General features: G+C 44.1%; 1 protein-coding gene across 2 annotated transcripts in view; it reads right to left on the bottom strand.

Annotated features, from left to right (window-relative positions):
* Positions 1–17,789, bottom strand: part of ZNRF1 (zinc and ring finger 1) — a 99,860-nt gene extending 82,071 nt beyond the window's left edge. For both annotated transcript variants that reach the window (XM_082676437.1, XM_082676438.1), the window contains exon 1: positions 16,738–17,789. In XM_082676437.1, the coding sequence (XP_082532563.1) occupies positions 16,738–17,161 (424 nt within the window). In that variant the 5' untranslated portion in view covers positions 17,162–17,789. The remainder of the gene's footprint in view (positions 1–16,737) is intronic.
* Positions 17,790–18,646: the final 857 nt, after the last annotated feature.

Raw genomic sequence — 18,646 nt, 5'->3', positions numbered from 1 at the left:
GGTTCTTTTTTATTTGGGAAGAGAGCAGAGATACTGATTTAACATTAGATTTTTTTTTCAAGTATGCAAGCCAAAAATTTAAGAGTAGCCTCTAAAAGAATTGAAAGCTTCCAGATGGTGATAAAGAAAACCCAAGTTATCTAACAGAAGGCAGGAAAGGAGAAAAATGCAAACAAAACATATGGTACATAACACAAAACAACATATTAAATAACAATATATTTAATAAGATATTAAATAATATATTTTATACTAATTAGATATTAAGTTAACATATAGTGGTATTCAGAATACTTTTTAAATGGATTTGGGACTTCTCTGGTGGTCCAGTGGGTAAGACTCCACTCTCCCAATGCAGGGGGCCCGGGTTCGATCCCTGGTTGGGGACTAGATCCCGCATGCCGCGGCTAAGAGTTTGCATATCACAACTAAGAGCCCGCGTGCCACGACTAAAGATCCCACATGCCGCAACTAAGACCCAGCACAGCCTAAATAAATAAATATATTTTTTTAAAAATGGATTACACTTGCAAATTAAAAGTCTCAGATTAGGTTGAGGGGGGCTTCCCTGGTGGCGCAGTGGTTGAGAGTCCGCCTGCCGATTCAGGAGACACGGGTTCGTGTCCCGGTCCGGGAAGATCCCACATGCCGCGGAGCGGATAGGCTCGTGAGCCATGGCCGCTCAGCCTGCGCGTCCGGAGCCTGTGCTCCGCAACGGGAGAGGCCACAACAGTGAGAGGCCCGCGTACCGCACCAAAAAAAAAAAAAGTCTCAGATTAGGTTGAAAAAAAACCCAACTATCTGTCATTTACAGGAGACACATCTAAGACATTGGGAAACAGGGACTGAAAATAAAAGGACAGGAAAAGATACCAGCAAATAGTTACAAGAAGAAAGCTGGCATTAATACGAAAGAAAATAGACCAAAGAAAAAAGTATTACTAGAGATAAAGATGTTCTCTACAAAAGCAATTCTCCAGAAGGACATAAACAATTCTAAACAACCATATACTTGAGAAAAGTTCAAATTACACACAGCAAAATTTGACAAAATTATGAAGTGAAGTTGGCGAAGCCATGGTCAGAGAGAGTTTAAGATAGTTCTCTCAGGAACTGGTAAATCAAGAACACCAAAATTTAGTAAGATAAGGAAGATTTGAACAACACAACTGATAAGCTTGATCTAAGGATATCAGAATCAAATTTCACCCAACAATCAGAACACAATCTTCTCAAGCATGAATGAAATATTTATGGAAACTGACTATGCAGTGTGCCACAAATCAAGCATCAATAAAAACCAATCAGGATTATAGAGACTGCTCTGTGACTATAATGCAATCATGTTAGAGGCCAACTTAAAATTTTTTGGAAATTTTAAAATATACTTATAAATAACTCACGAATCAAAGAAATACTAAAAAGTAGAAAATACCTAGAAATGAATGATAAAGGAAACACTACAGATCAAATATCATGGGACCCAGGGACTTCCCTAGTGGTCCAGTGGTTAAGAATCCATCCTGCAATGCAAGGGACACCAGTTCGATCCCTGGCCAGGGAACTAAGATCCAATATGCCGCGGGGCAACTAAGCCCACATGCCACAACTAGAGAGGAGCCCATGTGCCACAACAAAGAGCCTGCACACCGCAATGAAAGATCCTGTATGCCGCGACTAATCCCCAATGCGGCCAAAAAATAAATATTTTAAAATATCATGGGACCCAGTTAAAGAAGTGCTCAAAGGAAAAATCTAGAGCCTTAAATGACTATATTAGAAAAGGAGATTAAAACGTAAATGAGCATAGGGTACACTTAATAAGTTAGAAAAGCATGAACAGTAAGCCCAATGAAAGTAGAAGGAAAGATAAAATACAGTTAAGAGTATAAAGCAATGAAATGTGGCAGGCAGAGGGGAGGCAATGGACAAAACCAAAAAATGCTCCTTTGAAAATAAAATAATAAAAAATAGGTCTGGCAAGACTTATCAAGAATAAAAAGAAAACATACAAATAATATTAGGAATGAAAAGGGGGACATAATATAGAGATAGACACAGAGGCTGTCTTGAAATATATGACACAAGAATAGAAAACCTGAACAGGCCAGTAACACTGAAGAACTTGAATCATTAGATAAAAGCCTACTCAACAAAAAAAGTCCTAGGTCCAGATAGTTTTACAGGAGAATTCTACATGTAAGGTCCACCAAGCATTCAAAATACAGGTATTTCCTTTGCCTTTATCTGTTTCTTCCAGATCCACTTTCCTCTCTGTTAGCCTTCTCTCCAGAAGAATAACAAGTCTGGACACGGTTTCCTTGCCTCCCAAACTTCTGTTGCATTTGGCCAATGGGAATCAAGAAACCTGAGGACAAGATGATAGAGAGACTGGGGGTACTTATTACCTGGTGCTCTCTGCGCTTTGCCATGGTATGGCAGTGGTTCCTTTCTCCTATGTAAGTCCACAGTTCTGTGGGACACCTCTCCCAGGGTTACAGTTCTCATCATGTTTGGTAATGGCTCCCTCCCCATGCACTTCAGATCTAGGTGTTATAAGAACTTCCCACTGGGGCCAGTCTCCAGATGCTTCACCATCCACTGTTAGTTCCTTTAATCCTGGCCACACCTTTGTAAACTGTCTGTTCAATTAAATTGGAGTGTGCCATCTGTTTGCAGCCAGAACTCTACTGCACCTTTATACAAACTCTTTGAGAAAAAAATGAACATACACTCCTAACTGCCTTATAAAAGGTTACATTAATCTTAATAACAAGAAAAAGAGAGTATAAAAATTATGAGTGAAATTTTATAACATATGCAGAAATCCCAAGTAGAATATTAACATATTAAATCTAGCAATATATAAAAATAGAACACATCACAACCAAGTAGGGTTTATTTAAAGAATATAACGATAGTTTAACACTACAAAATCTATTGATACAATTCACCTCAGTAATGAATTAAAGGAGAAGGACGATGTGAATAAATGTAAGGGAAATTTTGATAAAATAACCATTTGTGATATTTAATTTAACAAATTAAGAATAGAAGGAAATAAAGGCTAGCCATCGAAAACATACACAATGCTTCCAATGCAAGAAGCACTTCCTTTAATAGGAGGAAAACAAGGATGCCTATGGTTATAGAGTCAAATAAACTTTTTCCAGAGGAAATTGCCAGCAATCCTAAGGTAAGGAAGAGGAGTGACACACAAGAGAATTAGAAAAGGAGAAACAGAACAGTTATTATTTACCAACGTGATTCTCTTGGATTTTCTCTGTAGATGCTTTCCATTAAAACTATTAGACCTATAAGAGTTCAACAAGTCTGCTAAATATACCAGAAACCTGAAATAATTATAAAAAATTTTAAAAATACTATTTACGGCATAAACCAAAAAACTATAAGGTACCCAGGGGTAAATCTAACAAAAAAGATTCAAGATCTTTAGATAATTACTAAGCTTTACCCAGAGACATCAAATAATAATAAGAGGTTGCTTTCACTGATCACTTACTATCTGCTGGGCAATGTTTTGAGTGATGTGGATATGCCTATAAGCTCATTTAATTGATACAATAGTACTGTATGATAGATATAATTATTATAAGCCTCACTTAACCTTAACCGCTACGCCACGCTGCCTCTCCTAAGAAGCGGTTTCACGTGTGCGTGAGTGGTATACTGGTGAGCACAGCTGCCTTCCAAGAAGGGGTGTCTCACGGCTGGCATCTCCTATGCAGGCACCTCTGGCTCAGCCAAGCCAAGCCTCCAGAAGACATTCTCAGGTGATACTGAGGCAGACTTGACCTGAACTACCCAGGCTCCAGCTGTCTGAGACTCTCAATTGAAGGGCAAGAAGCCCTTCTTCCATCAGATGAGATCACAGCACATACCGTGGGAGCAGAGCTTGGGACTTGATCTATTTCCAATCACATAAGGATACAGACCAACTCTGAAGAAAGTAGATCTCCATATTAGGGCTAGCCACCCTTCAGACACCATGTCACTTTAAGTTCATGTGGCTTTCCCATTCCTAAGAACAGGTCCATGTAGATTCCTCAGACTTGAGATGTTTTATTTATTAATACTTTAAGCTGCTTTGCAGAGTTAAGAACTTAATGGACATTCGACTATTTGTCTTTTCAGTAACATTTGAAGATTCTGGCTAACAGAAATGCAGTTTTTATTTTGCATTTTTTGCAACTTTTCTGTAAGTCTGAAATTATTTCAAAGTTTTTAAAAATGTAAAAAAATTTTATTCTTACATCTGTAAGTCCGTTCCCATCAGGTTCACGGGTAGACCCAATTTTATAAGACGGCAATTGCTAAACTCAACATAAAACTCCAGTAAATATCCTAACAGTTCTTCCCCCATAGAAGTTGACAAAGCTGATTTTTAAATTTATCTGGAAGCAAAAAGCGCCAAAAATAGCTAAGCAGTTTCTGTTGTTTTATTGTTGTTATCTGTAACATACGGAACTGTTTATTCTGCTGTTTGCAATACAAAGACATGGGGAAATGTTACTGTTTGTGCAATATAGTAGGGGAAAAAATGTGAAACTGTCCATTAGGGTCGGTTTGCCAGATGTCCTCATTAAGAATAACAGCTATAGGGCTTCCCTGGTGGCGCAGTGGTTGAGAGTCCGCCTGCCGATGCAGGGGACGCGGGTTCGTGCCCTGGTCTGGGAGGATCCCGCGTGCCGCGGAGCGGCTGGGCCCATGAGCCGGGGCCGCTGAGCCTGCGCTCCGCTCCGCAACGGAAGAGGCCACAGCAGTGAGAGGCCTGCGTACCCGTAAAAAGAAAAAACCAAAAAACCCCAGCTATAAACAGAGCAGTTCCTGGTACTCTGTACTTCATTTTGTTGATTCTACCTGGATTCCCTTATTTGTCCCTAGAAAGCTTTATTTAGACAACACAGCTTTGAAAGAGAATAAATAACAATATGAAAGGATTTGCCCTTCTACACAGCAAGACAAAACTATAGTAATTAAGAAAGTATTAGCACAAGGATAGACAACTTGACCAATGGGACAGAATAAAAAGCCCAGGAACAAATCCACGCCTGGAAGGAAACTTGATATTTTGATAGAGGTATCTTTTTCTTTTTTTTTTTCTATGCGGGCCTCCCACTGCCGTGGCCTCTCCCGTTTTGGAGCACAGGCTCCGGACGCGGCCATGGCTCACGGGCCTAGCCGCTCCGCGGCATGTGCGATCCTCCAGGACCGGGCACGAACCCACGTCCCCTGCACCGGCAGGCAGGCGGACTCTCAACCACTGCGCCACCAGGGAAGCCCGATAGAGGTATCTTGAAACTTGATAGAGACGGCTTTGCAAATCAGTAGGAAAAGACTTTACCATTCCTCACTTGCTGCTGGGAGAGCTGGTTATTCATATGGAAGAAGGAAAATATATCCTTATCTTCATTCAAACAATTTAATTCTCCATAGATTAAGGACTCAAATATGAAAGGCAAAATTTTAAAACTTTTAGAAGAAAATATAAGACAATAATCTTTACGACCTCAAGGAAAGAAAAATCTTTCTTAGGACACAAAATGCACAAGCCATTAGGGAAAACACTGGAATATTCAATTATATTAAAGGTAAGTTAACCGTAAGAAATCGCAAGGAGAATAAAGAGATAACCCATACACTGGGATATACAGATGTATATCTGGAAACAAAATGAAATAAAAACACAAATTCATACAAACTAGTAAGAAAAGGATGAACCATCCAATATAAACATGGATAAAAGACATGAACAAGAATGATGATTAAATATACATCAGTATATTAATTATATGTAAATATGTATTATATCAAGTATATAAATAACAAAAATCACAACGATATACCATTTCACACTCACCAGAACTTGCCAAAAATTCAAGTATGACAATATCAAGTTTTGGCAAGAACACGTAACAAGTGAAAATATGCTATTTGGGGAGTATAAATTGGTACAAGCACATTGGCAACCTACTGGGCAATATTTAATCAAGAGTTGAAGGTATATATATGAGCCTGTGACCCAGCTATCTCAAGACTAAGGATGTACTCTAGAAAAACTCTCATTCAAGTATACAAGGAAACAGCAAAACATCCTCGAAGTCACTGAAAATAACTTTAATATCCACTGATGAGAATGGATTGATAAATGGTGATATCTGTGGTATATTCTTACAATAGACTAGAGCAGCAAAAATGAATGTGCTATAGCAGCATATAGTACAATGGATTTACAGATCTCACATCCATTTTGAGTTATATCTATAAACAGAGATATGAAAGGATAGAGACATTATAAAGTTTACATAAGTTAAATACTGTTTTGGATAGAAACAGGCAGTGAAAAGTATGAACACATACAGGATGATCAACAGGAGAGTCAGGGCAGTGGTTACTTTTGGGAAGGGAAGGAGAAAAATAGGAATTGAGCGAGCTCCATACAATTACATCTGCAATGTTCTAGTTAGAAGATGTTATGGGAAAACCCGAATGAACTTTTTGGCCAACCCAATATTAATCTGCTTGGCAGGTAAGTACATTATCTCTTTTGCATGCCTGAAATAGTTCATTTTTTGAAAAGATTCCAAGAGACAAGAACTCCTATTCAGAATCACACCACTATGTGATTTCCTAAAATGTGCAAGTGAAACCAAAATTGAAATAGCACAAACCCCTGTGACCCTCCCATCTTACAGTCACAGGACTGAAACTTTATAGAGTTCATCTAATATATGTGAATGGACAGGAAAAGGAAGGGTCAGGATCCAGCTTGGATCCCATGACAAGATGTACCCTGGGGACCCTCAGGGAAAAGAGAGGAAAGTTATTCCTGCTCTTTTATAAAAGTGGTAATTTTTTATCACTTTTTTCTTAATTGTTTTGAGCTTCTTATGTAAAAGATACTTTGTAATTATGCCATCAATTAAAAATGTTGAGCCTCCACTATATAACCTAAGGGAAATTTGTCCTCTCAGAACAGAGGTTCCTACTGCTTTTTTCTTGTTTGAAGAAGTTGGTTAAAGTCATCTCTGCAGGATGTATCTATAATCCTAGAGACCTGGATACCTTCAAGGCCCAGAACTCCCCCTCCCAGTTCCATGCTTCTGCCCTTTTCTCTTAGTTATTGCTGGCTCTTAGGCATCAAACGCTGGCTTCCTGTTCCCCTTTATTGAGCTCTGGAGACTTGGAACTGGTAAGAGGCTTTGAAGAAAAGTACAAAGCCAGGAAAACACAGAATGGACACAACTATGACTTTCCAAAGGAAAGCAAATCTCAACAGTTGTAATAACATTTTAGACTTTCCTCTGTCTGTAGCTTACGTAAGACGTGGCTCAGACATGAGGACCTAAGAAGTACTTAAGTCACTGAAGTTGGAAACAGTGAAAACTCAGTTTCCGGCGGGCAGAGAGGCTGAGGACAGGCTTTTTTTTTTTTAATTTTATTTTTGGCTGCATTGGGTCTTCATTGCTGCGTGCGGGCTCTCTCTAGTTGCGGTGAGCGGGGGCTACTTTTCGTTGCAGTGTGTAGCCTTCTCACCGCAGTGGATTCTCTTGTTGCAGAGCACGGGCTCCAGGCGGGCAGGCTTCAGTAGTTGTGGCACGCAGGCTCAGGAGCTGTGGCTCACGGGGTTAGTTGCTCTGCAGCATGTGGGATCTTCCCAGGCCAGGGCTCGAACCTGTGTTCCCCCTGCGTTGGCAGGCAGATAGATTCTTAACCACTGAGCCACCAGGGAAACCCAGGGGACAGGCATTTTGGATGTTGGTATTATAATCCTGGCTTGTTCTAAACTCTAAGTATCTCCAGCATGCCCTTTTCACCATCCTATAAAGACACTGGGTGAACTGTTCACTTTGGGAAACATTCTAAGTGCTTTATTAGACCTAAATTCTTCAGAGCACAGACTCTGTAGAATCCTCTCTATGTGAGGTAGTCCCACAGTCAGTGCCAAGCACCATGCCACCATTTCACAATATGGAAAAAGGAGGCACACTCGTGGCTCTTATATTCTCATCGTTAGGCCTGCAGCCATCCCTTAATCCAGAAATATGATGTTGTTCTTGTAAATGGCCTTGGGCCCTCTGACCCAGGGCCTCCATTTCATGATCCTTTTACACTGCAATAGTGTTTTAATGAACTGACTTTGAATGCTGAAACGCCAGTCTCGTTGGTCATGCTACTGGGACAGTTCACTGAGCACAGCCCTCCCTATTCTATTCTGCTGTCCTGCACTTTGAATTCAGGGCTTGCTGTCAGCACGGAAAGCACCAGAGTTCTGATATGGCAGCCTTTGGTTATGTTCAACCGAGGGATTTATCTTCCACAACCTACTCAAAACCCTCCTCCAAAAGCTACCAAAAATTCCCCTGGTGAGAAATGCTATTATGAGAAGGAGCGGCTGCTTTCTGACTCCACCGTTGCATTAAAAAGATTTTTTTTTTCCAAACAAATGTTCAGTAGAAGAATCCAAAGGTTTCCCAAAGTCACAGCAAAAACAGAACAGCTCATAATACTATTGCTCAAAGGTCTGTCACTTCATAGGAGATTCCTATACCTCCAAATGCTGGAGATGCTTAGATTCACTATCCTTTTACATTGCATTTGGCCTCTGGGCTGAGAGGAGGTAGGAAATGGATGCAGTAAACTCAGCCAACAAGACTGGGCTCATCAGATATTAAGATGGAAGGCAGCTAACTTGCAAGCCAGCCCTGGGCATAGGCCTTGGACTTACCAGAGTTCGCCAGGGCTGGCTGCAATAGTTTTGAATGTTTTAGCCATTTCTGACCAGGATTGAGGAAATCTAATAATACGTGTCATACTTCGTAATGCTTATCACAGTAGTGGGCAGTGTTACCACAAAGTTTCTTTGAAAAGCTGACTTAGGTGGTGCTGTGCCTCTGGGGGCATTAAAAGTGTGTATGGGGGCTTCCCTGGTGGCGCTAGTGGTTGGGATTCTGCCTGCCGGTGCAGGGGACGGGGGTTCGTGACCCGGTCCGGGAAGATCCCACATGCTGCGGAGCGGCTGGGCCCGTGAGCCATGGCCACTGGGCCTGCGCGTCCGGAGCTTGTGCTCCACAGCGGGAGAGGCCACAACAGTGAGAGGCCCGCGTACCGCAAAAAAAAAATGTGCGTATGATTTAAAGAGAATAGACCAATATTACAGAAAGCTCACTTGTATTTATGGTAGACCAAGTACTTCATTGGTTTAGGCTGGAATCCCAAGGGCTCCCTCAAATCCCTGTAGGATTCCTGGAGTACTTAAGCAGGCATCAAGATAAAAGAGTCTTAATATTTCTTAGTTTTTCTCTAAGGAAAAGCACCTTCTCAGTGCGGGCCGGGGGTGGGGGGGGGGCGTGGTATTTGAGAGGGAAACAAATGAAAAGATCTCCAGAGACTGGAGAAATATGGGCAAAATGACCAAGCTGGCTGGAGTCTTGGAGTCTCAGTCCTGCATTCTCCTCCTACCTCTGTCTCAGATCATCTGGATTGACTCTAGATTTAAGTTTCTCCCACACATAATAAATCAACTTTGACCTTAAAAGATACTGTACAGTACAGAGGTGGCTAATTTCAGAACAACTCCTTTTGAAGCATGGCTTATTCAATTACCCTTTGTAGAGGGCTGAAAGTACTACCAACCAGCAAGCTGGAGGCACGCTATGCAGAGTCTAATTCATCAAGACCAAAAGGACCACAGATGCCGAAATGTAACGAGGGGTTTCTCCAAAGATTATCCTTCAGAGAGTAAGGTATCACCTTACAGCCAAAGTCTGCATAAAGTCTTTCAGCATGGAACATTTCCCTACATTCTGTACTTTGGGCAAAAAAATACTCAACTATAACACAGATTTAATAATTATTCCAGGGGGGGAATGACATTTCAGTCACTACTGCTGCCTATCATAAACAAGGCTTTAAAAATTACTTAAAACAGCACTAAAGTGTCAATGTCGTGGAGCTCAGAGACAAACACAAGACCAAGGAGGAAAACTCTTACATTTCCTTATGTACATTTCGGCCTGGGATAAATTTTAGAGAGATGGGTTTAAAAGGCGGTGGATCAGGCTTCTAGAAAACAGTGTTCAGTGACCAGAAAGAAAAGTGGCTCTAGGGATGACAAAGATACTGAAGTCAAAGATAATGAAAAAACAGTTTTTCTTTTGATATTTTCATTGAGAAGATAAGAGGACCATTTATATTGGCACATATGAGGAATTTCTTCTTACCAGGCACTTGACTGGAACCACAAAGAAAAGATCACCTGCCCCAGCCCAGATAGAGGATTTAGTTAACAAGGAATAATGTGAGTGAAGAGTAGAGAGGAGATCATCCATGTAGCAGCCTCATGGACAAGCGCCTGAATTTGTTTATTCAACAGAGGAACTGATGAAGAAGGTAAGATCTTCCACAAGCTGCAATATTCAGACTTTCTCTTAAAGGAGTAGGGAAGCAAAAATTCTTAGAAAGAACAAAGTAATGCCAATCACCTTCATAATAAATATACATTCCCAGCACCTAGCACAGGTCTGGGTATACTGGAAGCACTCAATCTCAGTTGAATAAATGAATATCTTAGCTCAACAGATCTACACACACACACACAAAGTCTCATACTTTCAGTCAGCTAAAAAAAAAAGGGTATTTTGTCCACTTTAAAGTCTGGATTCATCCTGAGATCTTGTACTTGTCTAGCTGGGGATATAAGAAAGAGGATGTAACTCAGGAAGCCCTTCTGTAGCACAAGGATAGGGGACACTGCCACAACTACCTTCTGTTCGGAGCAACTCGGGACCAAGGCAGATTGGCTCAGGCCTATCTGTAGGAGAAAAATGCTTAGTACCATGTAAAAGAAAACAGCCAAAGAATGAACAATGCTCTTGCTGGGTGGATCTACCCTCTGGGAGCAATAGAAAAGAAGATTTGTATGTATTCTGCCTGGGAAATATCTGACTAGTTTAGTGATACTGAAAGTGATGCTAATGAATGCATGAGAAAAGAATTCAGAGTTCTTTCTCTCTGTTTATGGAGAGAAGAGTTAAATCCATGGTAGGGGTGCACTTCAGATATAGACGGTATTCTGACTACATTTGTAGAATCATTTGTTACAAATTCAGATTCTCCTGAACTCTGGGAGCGGGGTCCTGTCCCCTGCATTGTTAATGAGACCCTAGAGAAGACTGGACAGAGTCAAGCTTGAAAACCCTTTGAACCATTCACAGAGATCAGGAGAGCTCTTGTCTCCATCTGCCTCCTTCTCCTTACAGATCCGGGAGTGCACCATAAATTCTTGCCATGCCTCCTTTTTACGGGGCACAGCGAATTCCTCCTTCCTCTCTACTCCCAACAGAGGAAGGCTGTACTCTCAATTCCAACAACTCGAGGGAGATCTCAAGGTAAGCAGTCTCATCAGCCTACAGTGTACCCCAGCTGCGGCTTTCAGATTAAACCTGGTTCTTTATTTGCTTCGCACTTGAGGGTTGGTCTTCAGGTTACGCACCCCTCATCCATTTAGCCTATCCAAATCAGGAACCCAACTGTTGGTTTCAAGGATAAACCTGTGTTCTTATAAGGAAATAAGATTCAGAGGTGAAAACGGCCAGGCCTGTAAGAAGTCCATTCTCATACTCAAGCCTACACCCACCATAATCACCAGGAACCATCTGACGGAGACAAGGCCGTGGCAAAGCTTGGAAAAGAAACAAATGGAAATGTGTACACATCCATCATTCTAAAAGATGGGGAACAGCATTTAGGTTTTGGACTCACTTCAAGATTTTGGTACCTCAGCCTCAGTGACCCAGTCATTAAAAACACACCCTACTTAAGGGTTAGTAAGAGCAAAACCAAGAGCTTAAGTTACCACCACTTCCCTATGACTTTTTTCCAATTTTGAAACTGTCAAAATTGAAGTTTAGTTTTAAAATTGGGTTTGCTAAAATGTAGGTGCCCAATAAGCTTGGGTTGAATGTCACATCTGTCAAATACAAAGCATGTTCCTTTCCCCAAAAGGAACTGGAGTTGCATTTCTGGTAAAGAGTGGCTTGGCTCAGAGAGTATTCCTCGTGACCTAGTTGGGGTGTGTCTTTGTTTAATGGCAAAATGTACACATCCCATAAAACACACACTTTAAGAGTGAAACCACTGTTTCTTGCAACACCTTTCAAACCCCAGTGAGGCAGAATTAACTGTTACCTTCAAGAAACGATCTTCTCCTCAAGGGAACTGTTTTTTTCTTTTATAGAAAATAAGCCCTCATGGTAATAGCTAAAAAACTCTGCTTTTTAAAAAGTCTTCCAAGAAAACCCAGTCTTCATTAAGAATAAAACTTCTGCAGGGCAGGGACCCATCATGCTCTTAGGAGGCCACAGAATGCTTTTCCTTTTCCAGAAACGATGGAGAGAACCATTACATCTAGCACACCTATAGTGAGGCACAAAGAGGCTTTCTGATCCACTCCGATGGAATTGGCAACTCTCCCTATTTAAGAACAGAGAAAATTAAATCACTTGAGAACCCTAGAGTGGCAGCAAAGTAGAACCCATGAGATATCCTGCTGGCACGTTCAAAGACTTACCAAAAAGTCACCATCTATCAGCCCCTGTTGATGGCTTGGTAACAACAGAGAACAGTTTCGTTTTCTGCACGTGCACGTGTATACATGCATCTGACTAAGAAGTTGGAGGGAGACCTCAATGACCAGCCATTTTATATTAGGGCCCAGGAAACAGGCAACCTCTTCCTTCCAACACGGTGGAGCCTCTATATTTTTTCCCCCACATCTAGAAATCTGTATTCTGAGATAAACAGGACTACAAATGGATGACCAGACCTCCAGAATACCACCCAACCATTAGGAGTTAAACACCTTATAGCAAAACGCATTTTATGTGGAAAAGAAGGGACTCTACTCGGATTCTATGAAGCAGCTCTTCTCAAGTGGCATTCTTATTATGGACGGCCCCCACAATACAGGTCAGATTTCAGTAGAGAACACTAGCTTCCATTTCGGGGAAAGAGTTCACACGATCCTAAATCTCTCTGTCCAGCAACTTCTGAAGAGATGAAAGAAGGCAGAGAACTCTAGAAGTGTCCCTGTAAGAACACCACTTCCCATTTCTATGTTATTTGGCTTTTGTAAACACCATCTCATGAGACCACGACAGCGACCCGGCAAGGTAAGCAGAACAGGTATTATCTCCATCTTACAGGTGGAGAAATGGTGACTCTGAGGCTAAATGACTCACTTGCACAAGGTCACAAGACAGGCAGTTAACTAGCAGCCTAACTGCAGGAGGAGCCTAGCCCTCTGACACGCAAGCAGTGCAATTTCCACGACGCTATCCAGCTTCCTCATGTTTTAGGTTGAGAGGCAGTAGAGGGTGATGGCTAAGAGACCAGGTGGATTCTGATGCTGGCAGAGCTGCATTTCAATCCCAACTCTGCCACCTATTAGCTATCTGGCCTTGTGTAGGTTCCTTAACCTCCCTTTACACCTCAGTTTCTTCACCTGTAAAATGGGAATTAAAACGTTTTACCTCCTAGAGTTATAGTGATGATTAAATGAGCCGATGAACATACGGCACTCTAATTCATTCACTCAACAAATATTTGTGCCTGGCACATGGAGTGCAGGAGTTACAACAGTGGTCAAGAGGCACAGTCTTCCTCTCATGGAGCTTAAAATTTAGTCAACTTAAAGCAGAAAGAGTAAATGGATAAATACAATGTGTTAAGTGCTATTAAGGTAACAGGCGAGTGACTGGAGAGACTGACAGGAGGGAGCCAATTTTTAAGAGTGGTCTCTAAGGAGAAATTTAAGTTGAGCCCTAAGGGATCATAAAAGGCTATCCCTGGGCGGAATGGAAGGAAAAGCATTCCAGGCAAAGGAAATAGGGCGTGCAAGGGTCACAGCCCAGAGAAGGCAAATGTGACCGTGTGTATCCTCGCAGCATTTGGGCAGCAACTTTTACAGGCTGGCTGTATTTGTATTTTAAATTTTACAGGCTGGCTGTATTTGTATTTTAAAAATAACAAAGACAAGGCTCAAGAGAGGTGAGGTGTCTCGTCCAAAGTCACAGCTTCTCCAAGGAGGAGCTGAGACCCCAGTATTCTACCTCTTGACATAACATCAGCTCGCGCCTTTTGAGGAAGCCTCTAGCTCACTGAACTCCCCCACTTATTTCACTGACAGCTGTTTTCTGCGCCTATGAAGAGTTCCAAAAGCACCTTGAGAACACAAGCAACAACATCACATCAACTTCCAGGCATCTAGTCAACTGTGCACTGAAATCTTCACTCTTCTACTCTTAAGACACAAGAGTGAAAACTGCTGAGACCTTCCCCAAGGCTCCAAAATTTCTCTTCTTACAGCAACAAACAAGAGAGGAAGAGGATGTCCTGGAAGGAAGAGCCTGTGGCCTGTTGCAGAAGGTGAGATAGAACCACCATTGCAGAAGAGCGGAAATATCAAAGTTCCTCTCAAATGAGCTGCACAGGAAAAACTAATTACTTTATTTGAATAAAACAACAAATCCCTAAGGAGGTGGTTCTCAATCAGGCGATACCCCGCCCCCACCAAGAGCACTTTGAAATCTGTGGGAGTATTGAGTGGGCAGGGCCAGGTATGTTCAATGTCCTGCAAAAGGACAGGATGGTCCTATAACAACTATATTACCCAAAATATTAACAGCGCCCCCCATTTAATATTAATCCCTCAAGGGATTAATATGCTCCAACTTTTCCTGTAGTCCCTGGTTCAGTGGCTCTTCCTAACCTCACTACAACTAGATTTAAAAAACTTGAGGTTTTATAGCTGAGGAGTCTGTTTTGGAATCCAATTTTAAGCTCATAGCTCCAGCATGGAACTTGATAGTGGAATAAGGAAAAAGACGTTTCTAGTAAGAGACAGACAAGAAATTTCAGCAAGGGAACTCCTTCTCCAGAGAAACCTCTATAAGATTACATTTTTGCAACACAAAATTTCTACTTGTGCTTTTTGAGAACCTCCTTACAGTACTCTTCAGCTTAAAATCAGACACTAATGACAGTTCTTTTAAAAACTTAACTACAATCATCTCAAAAATACACCTGACTCCTTCTGGACCAAATTTTATAAGAAATATTATTAAGTTCAAGATGTCTAAGGGAGGGAGATGCAAGAGGGAAGAGATATGGGGACATATGTATATGTATAACTGATTCACTTTGTTATAGAGCAGAAACTGACACACCATTGTAAAGCAATTATACTCTAATAAAGATGTTTAAAAAAAAAAGATGTCTAAAGCTGATCAAATGTCTAAAAGTACCAAAGGTAGTCATGCCTTGCATCTCATTCAGGGCAGAGTTGGAGGCATGCAGGTCAGAGAAGCTCCAATGATATCTAGAGGTCTGTTCAGGGATTAAAATTCCATCGTAGCAAAAAAAAAAAAAAAAAAAAAATTTCCATCCTAGCAATTGAAAGCCACTTTCAAATATTACCCTAAATTAGTCACTAATTCTCCCTAAAAATGATTTCACAATTATTTTAAAGAACTGAAAAAAAGATTAAGACCGTTTACAGAAATAGAGATACAAAAAGTCTACCCTATTTCACAATAGCTAGAACAGTGATCCAACAAATAAATCTTCCATAAAGCAATCTTTCTTCTACACAATATCTAAATTTTCTGAAGTCTCCCAAAGGAGTATGAATATGTTAACTTCTTCACTGCAACTTGCCAATTAGCAAATAGCGGCCCCACACCCCTTCTGACCAATTTTCTAGAAGCCTAACCTGGCTTCTCAGGTTAGCTAAGCAGACAGACCTGTTTTCCTCCAGAAGCACCGAGCAGTGCCTTTTCTGCCCTGCCTGTTACAGCCTGGGAAATCCTCCTCCAGCTTTTCGCTGACCTGTCACCAGAAGTTCACAAAATGAATTCATCCAGGTTCTTTGAATCCTCCTTTCCCCCTGACATGTGCCAACAGTCAGGCAATAAAATGCCACCTCTTGGTTAAAAAAAGATGCAGAATACCCAGAAGACCAAGCACTTAGCATGGAGGGGGAGAAAAAAGATGGAGGGATGCAAGAGTCATTGAGCCAAGGCTACTGCATGCAGCACGGGTAACCAGGGCCCTGGTCCTGCAAAGCCTCCCAGGGAGGCTCCCGGCTGGGCCCTCCATCCAGCAGGCCACACCTGTCTATGACAGCAGCCGCTCCACTTTAAACAATCCAAACAGATTTCCAGCAGGGTGGCAAACCTGGGCACCCGTCTCTCCCAGCAAGAGCAAGAGCCCTAATCCAAACACCACTTGGCCCCAATTTTTTCACACCCTTTGTTTAGGAGACACTGCTTGGTCAAATTGGATCCTTCTCTCTCTGTTACCGGTGAGGCAAGCACAATGCAGCAGTTGCAGAAAGAAAGCTTCGAGGCCGACTTGCGATAAGCCAGACAAGATCTGAGGATGGGGATGCCAGTGAATGAGACTTCAATAGGCATCCATAAGTGAACCAACACCTGAAGCCCTAATACGCCCGGCTCCGCAGCCTCTCAGAAAGCCTCTTTTCTAGAGGGTGGGTATCCCATTCATCCCTTGGCTTCGGAAACCAAGGGGAAGGCAGACAGATCCAGGTTGCGCACTCCACCTCCAAATCTTCGCACACGCGCGAAGGTGTGGGGCGCCCCGGCGCGCCCTCGCTTGCACTCCACCCTCTGAGGCCTCCACCAACCGCGGACTCACCACTGTGCGAGCTGAACCACCTGGGTGCGATGTGCAGAGGTAGAGCATCCGCCAGCGAGGCTCGGGAGCCCAGGTACAGCATCCCGTCTCTATGGTGACCGCCGCCCGTCTCCTGGTAACCATTGCCGTGGGCATAGGTGGAGTCGGACGCCGACCCTCCGCCGCCGGGCGCCCTCTCGGAGTCGCCGGTCCCCCGGGAGGCGGGGGTGTAGAGGCCAAAGGGCACCCCCCCGGCCGTGCTGGGGTCCATGCCCATGCCCGCCACCGAACTGACCGAGCGGCTGCGCAGCCCCATGGCCCCGCCGCCCGCCCGGTAGTGCCCAAAGTGGGGCGCCCCTCCCGGCGGGGGCACGGCGCTGTCATCGGTGGAGACCCCCGGGAAAGGGCCCCGGGAGCGGGCCGCCGTGCTCTGCTTGCCCCCCATGCTCGCCCGGGCCCCGGTGGGGCGGGAACCTGGAGGCCGAGACCCTCCCCCACTTCTCAGCAGCGGGGGGAGGGTTGGGCGAGCATAAAGGGGGAGGGAGTCAAAAAAGGAGACCGGGAAAGAAAAAAGGAAAAAAAAGAAAAAAAGAAAAGAAAACCCGCGGGCGGAAGAGGCAGGCGAGCGGGGATCCCAAACTAAGAATTTAAAACGATCCAAGCCAAACGCATGTTTCCCCTCAAGGTCCAAAGAGGCGCAGTCCGGCGCGGGCTCGGCGCGCCACAGGCCGCCCCCGGGCCCCCGAAAGCCGGGGGAGCTGCAAGGAAGGAGGGAGGGAGGCGGCGGGCGAGCGGGCGGGCGGGCGCAGGGAGGCGCCCGAGGAGGCGGCCCGCCCGACAGCAGGAGGCGGAGGAGGGCTGGGGGCGCCGGGCGCGTCCCCCGCCTCAGGACGCCGCGACCATGGACGGCGACCCGGACCCCTCCAGGCCTCGGGCGGGCTGCGGCGCTGGGCAGCCAGGCGGAGCTCGGGAAGCCGCGGTCGCGTGGCGTAGCGCTCTCGCTCCAGCCGCAGCCGCCGCCGCCGCCTGCCCCGCCAGCCGCACCGCCCTGCTCGGTCCCGGGCTGCGCTCGCCGGCGCTCCTCGCCGCCGTGGAGACAATGGAGAGAAGCAGAGCGCAGGCGCCGCCCGCGCCCCCTCCCCCTCCCCCTCCCCCCCCCCCCGCCGGGTTAACCCCTTCGCGGCCCCTGCAGCGCCGGGCTCTGACGCCCGAGAGGTCCCACCCACCCACCCAGCCCGCCTGGAAACTGAGTGGCCTGAGACATGGGGCGTCAGGAACAGAAGCAAGGCGTCTTTCCAAAAAAGCCCTCTTTTAGCCCCTGAAAGTAGCTGATGATTCAGAGGGGAACCACCTATGGGGGGAGGGGCGACCATGGTTCGAGGTGTGGGAAGGAAACGCAGGGAAGAATAAAAATTACTCTAGGCGCCTACCTGGCTTTGAGGGTCACTGGTCAAGCTCCCCTCCCGGCACAAATTTGCCCCCACAGCGCCCTCTGGTGGACGTGCTGTCAGTTCTATCGGAGTTCCCCATCCTAGAACCCCTAAAGTCAGGAAGCTTAGCATTTGGGGGATTTTTAGTTTTTCGGGGATACTTTTCACTGGGGCACTTGTGACTCCAGATTTTGCTGACAGTAGATCAGAACTTCCTATTTGGGGCTTAAGCAAATGGATAGATTTCTTAGCTAAAATGTGATCCTGAAAATCATTAGGTGTACGATAAAAAGTGAAAAGATATAGACATGGAAATGGAATAATACAGCTAGAACTAGTGATTTTAGAAACTCCCTAGTCCAAGGCGGGACCCCTGTTTTGTTTACCATTTATCCTGGCACGCACCACAGGGCCTGCGACACAGTAGGTACTCAATAAATATTTGCTGACCAAGTCTGCACTTTGGAATATGTATCTCTCACATATTCACACTCACTGAT

The sequence above is a fragment of the Grampus griseus genome, assembly GCF_964374135.1.
Source record: "Grampus griseus genome assembly, chromosome: 19".
Taxonomy (NCBI): Eukaryota; Metazoa; Chordata; class Mammalia; order Artiodactyla; family Delphinidae; genus Grampus; species Grampus griseus.
Note: the sequence above shows the minus strand (reverse complement) of the source record. Positions and strands in the feature narration are given on the sequence as shown.